This window comes from Oryctolagus cuniculus, chromosome 1 (assembly GCF_051225735.1).
Source record: "Oryctolagus cuniculus isolate XC-2025 breed Fujian yellow rabbit chromosome 1, ASM5122573v1, whole genome shotgun sequence".
Lineage (NCBI taxonomy): Eukaryota > Metazoa > Chordata > Mammalia > Lagomorpha > Leporidae > Oryctolagus > Oryctolagus cuniculus.
Genome location: NC_142867.1, coordinates 14,843,319 through 14,851,653, shown reverse-complemented (window position 1 = coordinate 14,851,653; position 8,335 = coordinate 14,843,319). Strand labels below are relative to the sequence as shown.

At 54.9% G+C, this 8,335-nt stretch overlaps 1 protein-coding gene across 1 annotated transcript; it reads right to left on the bottom strand.

Annotated features, from left to right (window-relative positions):
* Nucleotides 1-337: 337 nt before the first annotated feature.
* On the bottom strand, nucleotides 338-4,063 carry APLNR (apelin receptor). The gene has a single exon (XM_008271294.4). It carries the CDS (start codon nucleotides 3,653-3,655, stop codon nucleotides 2,513-2,515), a length of 1,143 nt encoding a protein of 380 aa, XP_008269516.1. The 5' UTR covers nucleotides 3,656-4,063; the 3' UTR covers nucleotides 338-2,512.
* Nucleotides 4,064-8,335: the final 4,272 nt, after the last annotated feature.

The window sequence follows — 8,335 nt, the reverse complement described above, 5'->3', positions numbered from 1 at the left end:
GGACCAATGAATGGATAATAGATCTTCCCTCAAGGGAAGAAATGCCAGTATTTTTCCCAGACATATTCTCTGGACTCCAAAACGTGCACCCATTTGCTCTGTGGCTTTTCAGAGCACAAAACGTAGTCAACCCTCCCCCAGTGGCTTTATTTCCTTTTCCTGCCCCCCCTCCCCTGTGCTGTCCCTCTCCTGCTGTCTTATGGCTCCATCTGCTCGACCCCTCCCCATTTCCTTTCCGGCTTCCCACTTGACTCCCTCCTCCTCGCTCCCCCAGCCACCGCACTTATCCCTCCTCCCACTGAAACACTGTTGTGAGACAAGGCTTTGCACACAACACTTAACACGAAACTGTTTTATTTGATGAACCACAGTGACTAACAGGATCAGTGAATAGCACATTCTAAAGAAAGGACAAGTGGGCCACGAGGCAGCCTCCTCTGCCTTCTGTCCCAAACTGCAAGTGACTTGGTTCCGGCTGGGAGTCTCTGCGGGCCACCCAGCAGGTGCCTTCACGAAGCCTTCTCCAACCTTCACTGCACACTTATAGGACAGCCCTGGGCAGAGAAAGTGACTGTGAAAGATTCGGGCCTAGACAGGGAGAGCAAGCTGGGAGGAGACGCCCTCCTCCTCCTCCCCCTGCTCCCAGAGCTGGCTCCACGCCAGTGATGGTCAAGATGTCCATTTCCATCAAGCAGAGCTCTTCCTGTCGCCGCCGCACATGTCTTGTCCTTCATCTCCACCGTTCTCCAAGAACAAAACCCGGAATAAACACCCCTTTCCCCGGGCTCACCAAGGCCCCACTATTCATTTGTCCTCGAGGCCTCTCCGGTGGCGTAGACATCACGCTGTCAGTCCCCTCCCCCACCACAGCTGCTCCAGGCGCTGTTCCCAGCCCCCCAACCCAGCAGGAGGAGCCAGGAGGTCCAATTCTGATAGCACAGGGAGAAAAAAAAAAAACCCACTCCCCTTGCCCTTCACCCATCACAAGCAATGGTTTCTTAGCAAGATGACCCCTGACCCTGGAAAAGGTGAGAATAGAGAAGGGAATGCTTCTTATCTCATAGCAGAGAACTAGAGAAGGAACATGCATCCAGCACAGTAGGACTTCCCCAAGCCTTGGGTGTCCCCAGACAGCTCCTATGGGGAGCCTGGCACACACATGGACTTCTCCCTTGAAGCACGGACCAGCCGTCAGCGCCCCCCAAGTCCAGTGGGGAGTGGGCTTGTTCTTACACTACGTTGCCCCAGTATGTCCCTTCTGCTCTTCATGGCATTGTGTGAAGACAGAGATGCGGTGCAGAGTGAGAGGTGGCAGGGAGAAATGTCCAAGTTCATTCATTCTCCATATTCTGCTCATCTGTATGCAGATATATATTCACAGAGACACAAAGCAAGCACCCCACCCATCCAAAGTGACACTTGGCACCAAGTGTCAATAGAGACCAAAATAAACATCCAACAGATGAGAGGGGGTGGGCGTGGGGGCAGCCCACCATTGTGGGGGAGGCTGGAGGGATGAGGATCTGAGGAGGGAACCAGGCAGCACACACAGTAGGTTCTCACACCTCTCCACCCTCTCTTTCTCTAGTGTCCCTTCCCAACTCCCCATTCAAATCAAGGAGTTTGTGGCTTCCTCAGCCCACTGCCTTCCAATTCCCACAGAAAACAGGCAAGAAGAGGGCCTGAGGAAGTGCCAGAGCTGGCCTCCCCGGGAGGCTGCAGGACTCACTTCGGGCACATTCTTCGGGAATCACTCTGGCTCCGTGCGTGAGCCCAGGGTGAACTGATCCAAGTTTTGGAGTGAGTTCTGGAGCCCCTGGCTCCAGGGACTGGAGCAGTTAAGTCTTTGCTGATACACAACTCACTCCCGCCCCGGCTCCTTTCCTGACTTGCTCTCAGAAAACAGGACAAAGAGCCTGGACAAGGTCTGTCTTTGCAAGTTTCAGGATTCGTAACTCTAAGGAGCCCTTTCAGCATAGGGAGGTAAACGGGAGAGGGATGAGGGGCTGAGAGGAGGAAGCAAACTGGGGGGAGAGGGGACGAGAGCCCAGAAAGAAAGGATGAGGTGTAAAAATTGCAGAGAGAGAAAAGAAAAATCAAACGGAAAGGAGAGGGCAAAGCAGGCTGGAGATCTAAGAAAATGAGGTGGAGGGCAGGAAACAAGTTTTTACAGAGCCAGGACTCACACGTCATCATTTCAGGGTCAGTACGACTTCCCCTCATTTTATACCAGCGGAGAATCTGAGGTTCTGAACGAGACTTGTCCAAGGTCAGCCTCTCGAACACTGAGTGACGGAGCAAGGGCCTGCTGGCCTCAGCCCCCTCCTGCTACGCCCCAGACCTCTGAGAGAGCATACAGGAGCCAGAGGAGGACCACACCAAGACAGGAGGCAGGGAGCAGGGGAAAGAGTGACAGGCAGCAGACAAGGCGCAGCACGCTGCCTGATCCTCGGAGAGCAAGGGCAAAGGCCGGGGCAGGCAGAGGGCACCAGGCTTCTCTCTGCCCCCAGCTCTAGTCAACCACAAGGGTCTCTTGGCTGTAGGGGATGGATTTCTCCTGCGTCTGCTCTCCGCCCTTGCCCATGTTGGGCCCAGGCCCCTGGCTGTGCCCGGAAGAGTAGCTGGCCGACTTCTCCCCGCTGCTGCTGTGGGACGTGCCCCCGCACCTGCTGTGGCCCCAGCAGAGCATGGAGGTGCAGGCCTGGCGGAATCGGGGATCGAAGAAGGCGTAGAGGAAGGGGTTGAGGCAGCTGTTGACGTAGCTGATGCAGGTGCAGTAGGGGAAGACATTCATGAGGAAGAGGTCGAAGTCGCAGGGCCAGTGCAGCAGGCTGCCCAGCATGTAGAGCGTCTTGACCAGGTGGTAAGGCATCCAGCACAGCGCAAAGGTCACCACCAACACCACGATGATGCTGAGCAGCCGGCGCCGCTTCCGCAGGCCCTCGATGCGCTCCTTGCGGAAGTGACCGGCGATGGTTTGCGCGATGAAGAAGTAGCAGGTCAGCATGATGGTGAAGGGCACCACGAAGCCCACGGCCGTGGACGAGACCCCCAGGCCCACCTCCCAGGCCCACTCCGAGCTCGAGGTGGCCACCATGGAGTAGTCCATGTAGCACTGTACCTTGGTGGTGTTCTCCAGGTCCCCAGTGGAACGGAACACCATGACGGGCATGGCCAGGAGGGCGGCCAGCACCCACAGCACCGCCGTGGCCACAGCCCCGCTGACGCGCAGCCTCAGCCGAGCGTTGGCCACCGGTCTCACGATGGCCAGGTAGCGGTCGAAGCTGAGGCCGGTGAGGCAGAAGACGCTGGCGTACATGTTGACGAAGATGAGGTAGCTACTGAGCTTGCAGGAGAAGGTGCCGAAGGGCCAGTCGTAGTCCCGGTACGTGTAGGTGGCCCACAGCGGCAGGGTCACCACGAAGGTGAGATCGGCCACCGCCAGGCTGGCGATGAAGATGTCGGCAGAGCGCCTCTTCTCCCGGCTGGTCCGAAACACGGTCCAGAGCACCAGGCCGTTGCCCGTGGTGCCCAGGAGGAAGACCAGCATGTAGATGGCAGGGATGAGGGCCCCCGAGGACTTCCAGTCTGTGTACTCACACTCAGACTGGTTTTCTGCCCCGTAGTAGTTGTCAAAATCGCCACCTTCCTCCATGCTGGGGAGCGGAGAGGAGACGGGCAGGGGATCCCTCGGGTACCAGCTCCGCGGCTGTGTCACCAACTCAGCAAGCAGCCCGAGCTCTGGCTTGAGCCTCAGAGGAAGAGAAGGGCTGGAAGTGCCCGGAACCCTTCCCAGATGCAGTCCCAGGAGCAGCCTCTGGATTCCTGGACCCCGGAGGACGCCTCTGTCCTGCACACTTCCCTCCACAGTCTCCTGCCCTGCCCCAGCCTAGCTCTGACACTTCCTTGCCCCCTCCTGGGTCTCTGTCTCCTCCTCCCACCTCCAGCCCAACCCCTCACTTGTGAGTCTTAAGATCTTTAAGTCACAGCCCACTTTTTTTTTTCTTCTTGTCACTGGACTAGTGGACCAAATTGACCCCTGCTGTGCTGGGCAGAACGTTATCTGTGACTTGCAAGCCTGCTCTCTCCTGGCCCTGCCTCCTCCCCCTGGCTGCCACCCAGCCCTTCCCCAGCCTCCCTCCCTCTCTTTCCTCTGGCCACCACCTCATGCCCGCCCTTGGGGGCATCCCCTCCTCTGTCCCCTCCAGCTCTCCTGTTCTCACCCCCTCCCATCCCCTCTAAATAGGACAAATTATGCAGATTGGAATCCAGCCTGAACTGGAGCCAGGCGGGCAGGGGGCGAGGAGGGTGTGAGATTTCGCAGGATGGCTGGAGCATCTGGCTGGGCCTCCTGGCAGGCAGATCTGGGGATCCGACCCCTCCACTCCCTCCTGCACTCCCAGCCCCCACTCAAAGCAGACTTTGCACCAGGACCCTCTTCTTTGCTCTTCCTCTACCCCCAGCTTTGACTACCTCTCCTCTCTCTCTCTCTGTCTCTGTCTATCTGTCTCTCTCTCTCTCTCTCTGTCTCTGTCTGTCTCTCTCTCTCTCTCTCTCTCTCGGTCTCTCTCTCTCTCTGAGAACTCCTGTGGTTTACACACACAAGTAAGGGGGATTTCTCCAGCATTCGTAAGCCATTAGAGGATGGCAGTGTGCAGCGTGCAGAAAGAAGTTTCAGAAGGCTGAGGACCGAGTCACAGGACGCCAGAAACTCGGGACAGAAACAGTGCCTCGTCGGGTCATTAAATCCACAGGAACACTGAGGTAACGTCTTGCCCAGGGTCACAGGGTGAACTGTCTTGTGGTTGACTGTTTGCTCTTTGTCTCCTGCAGGCAAGCGTGGAACACAGTGTCTGGCATGTACTAGGCGATCACTGAGTGGTTTGGGGGTGAGGGGGTGGCTGAGTTAGGAGAGGAGTGAGGAGCCCAGAGAGAGAGGAACAAGTGTGTGCATCACTGAGTGGCGAGAACACAGGCACACTTCAGTCCTTGGGTTCTTAACGGCCAGCCCGGACCAACAACCATGTAAGGTCAGAAAGTTGAGCTACAGGAAGATGCAGAGAAAGAGACAAATACAGAGTGGACACCATGGGCAGAGACCCATAGAAACTCATTTTGTTCAGTCTGCTCACCTCTCCAGGGCCTTCAGGCACAAAAAAAGGAAGGAAGCACAGGACAAGATACACCGGCAAACTTTACATCACTCTCAGGAGTAGGGGAGGCCATCTAAGTTTGGACAGGAGTGAGATGGAGCAAAATCAGATGAGTCTCAACCTGCTCCCAGGCAAAGGCTCACACAGTTGGAATGCACTTCCTGGAGGAAGGATTGGTTGGGGAGTGTCCTGCAAGGACCTTCAAGCAGGGGCTCAGTGACCTACAGGAGCAGGCCTAGTATACATGGGTCAGAACAACCAGTTTGAGACCATGGGGAATAGCAGGGACTTTGGCAAACTGACATGTGCACCCTCCAGCCCCGGCTTCAGCCTCTGGCACCATGCAGAAATGTGGACCTCAGCATTACCACACCTTGGGATTTTTTTTTAAGACAATTTCAAAATCTAGATTCTTATGAGAAATTCCCAGAGTTGTAAATCTGGGAAGTAATTCCATTTTAAAAAGAAACGGAACAAGACAAGTCAGATGTGTCCTCAAACCCCAGTCGGTGCTCTCTGAAGGTGGCAGAACAATGCGGAAGGGGCCTGGTCGACGCCCCCAGGGGCCATGGGGGAGATGCAAGGGAGAGCTGGAGAGAAGGAAAAGGATGCCAAGGGCCTGTGATGGCTCCCCCTCGAGCAGGTGTGCAGTGGTGAGCATCACTGGGATCAGGTCTTGCCCACACGCTGCGTGCCAGGCTCCTGAACACCTTACCCACTTTACATGTGCTTTTTATCTCTCTGAGCCATCAAAATACACCCTCACAGCCTCCTTTTAGAGGTGGGGAAACTGAGGCACAGGGAGATAGATGACTTGGCCAAGGTCACCCGGCTAATGTTTGTCACAGCCCAGAGCTGCCTGGAGCCCATGGACTAAACCACTATGCCCCCGAATAAAGCACTCCAACTCTGTTCAAACTGGGAGATTTGTCATCTGTTAAGCATTATAGAAATGTAGAACAATGCTAGGAGACCTGTGATTTGCTTTAAAACAAGCTCATTTAGGTAAGATTAAAATAGGTTGACTATTTAAAGAAAGTTCCCACCCTTGATTAGACAGGATATAGGGATCCTGCCAGGGCACAATATGCACCCCTTCGCCTCAGAAACTTGATCCAGAAACTTCTCTGTGTCCAGCCATTGCCAAAAGGAACTCCGAGATGCTTAGCGCCTGCCAGGAAGTTCGCAGGACCCCGCTTCTGGAATCTTGGCAGTCTATGAAACGGAGGCCGGGACACCCCATAGCAGCCAGCACTGGGACATCATCAATGTCCTAGTAACACAGGGTCAGAACTGCCTGGGGGCCTGTTTGATCCTGCAGCTTTGTCTAATTAAGGGACGTATGGACAGGCCTTCTGCTCAGCGTGAAGACGGCTCTTGTGACCAGAGCATCCCATATCCTAGTGCCTGGTTCGAGGCCTAACTCTGCTTCCTGTTCCAGTTTCTTGCTAATGTGCACCAGAGGAGGCAACAGGTAAGCGCTCAAGTACTTGTGTCCCTGCACCCATGTGGGAGACCCGGATTGAGTTCCCACATGCTGGCTCTTGCAGTAAACCAGTAGATTGAAAATTCCCTCCATCTCTCTCCCCTCCCCCACCCTCTTTCAAATAAATTTTTTTTTTTAATTTTTGAAGAAGTTCTGCTCAAATGGCAGAATGGCTTTCACTGTAACCTGAGAATACATCTGGAAGGCAATGTTTACTTCCATCTAACCCCTTCAGAGCTGGGTTACTTTGACCTATCTAAAGGCACCTGAGAGGTGTGCAGGGACCAGGCTGGCACAGGTCAAGTCCTAATGGAGAGCCCTATTATGAGTCAAAGGAATGACTGCTCAGGACATAGCAGGATAGGGACCAAGGTGGAAGGCCCTGGTGACCCCAGATCTTCCCTGCTTCTCCCCAGCAAATGCAGATGTCCAAGCACTTTGCAGCTGGGAACACAGGGAGGGGAGCAAGGGAGCTTAGCTGCCCCTGGAATCGGGTCCCAACTCCCTCTCCCCAGCTGTTCCCACTTGGATCCTGAGCCACCTGGGAGCTTGGAGACTCTGTGGGAGAGGATAGGGATCCACCTCTTTAATCCACTGGCCTCCAGGTGGCCACCCTGAGCGGGTGCAGAAGCTTTGACTCTCACCAGAGGAACCAGACTTATTGGAAGGGGAGGGAATGGGGGGCTTGGGGGGCTTGGAGGTGGCTACTGATTGAGGACAGAGCTGGTGGAATGCTGATAAGATCAACCTCCAGCCGGGAACCAGCTGGAGCCAGATGGCCTGAATGCCCCCATAGTGATAGACTGAAATGAGCAGAGTCTGCCCCATCCCAAACAGAGGGTGAGTGAGAGACTGGCAAGCAAAACTGGAGACTGGAGGCTGACCTTGTGTGCCTGGGAGCACTGGGCACATGCTAAATCCAAGACAAAGACCTGCTTTTCATTTCTATGCCCCCTCCACTTGGCAGGTGCCTGGTATATGTCTGCTGAATTAAAGCCATACAAATGTGCTCAAGAGAAGGGCAGCGATGACGTGGGTCTTCACCTCAGGGCTGCTCAACTGCGTTACCAAGAGCATCATTTTGGCTAAGTGGATGCAAAATAATCTATTCTCAGCCATCTGGCAAACCCCAAGCCAAGGCAGGACTGTTGGCCAGGGTCCCCAGGACTGGCCTGTTCTGGAGAACACAGGAGGTTTCCTGGGTGATTCTCTCTCTCTCTCTCTCTCTCTCTCTCTCTCTCTCCTGAGTGATTTCTTCAGGAGATTGTGATGAGCCTGAGATGAACAGCTCCTGGCAGAAAAGCGCACCAGGCCTGCTGCAATGCCCTTCAAGGAGGGCACAGATTCTGGGAGACCTCTGGAGTCAGTGATTCAAATAGTCCTCACGCAGCCCACCCCCAGGTTTGTTCCTGGCCTAAGCAGCAAAGGATGCCTGGACTGTGGATGTGTGTGGCTGTGTAGACTTTGTGAGTGCAAGCTTTGTGTGTGCTTTCTTCACTCGGGCACTAAGTCTGCACACGCCTGGGAGCAGACTGGACTTCTGTGTGTGCTTGGGGTATGACTATGCACTGGATGTGGGTATTTGTGCATGTTATGAGCGTGCTTGCTCATATGTGTGTGTGTGTGTGGTGAGTGTGCACTGAGTGCAGGCATTCCTGCATGTAGAAGAGTCCTTGCTTGTGTGTGTGTGTGAGGT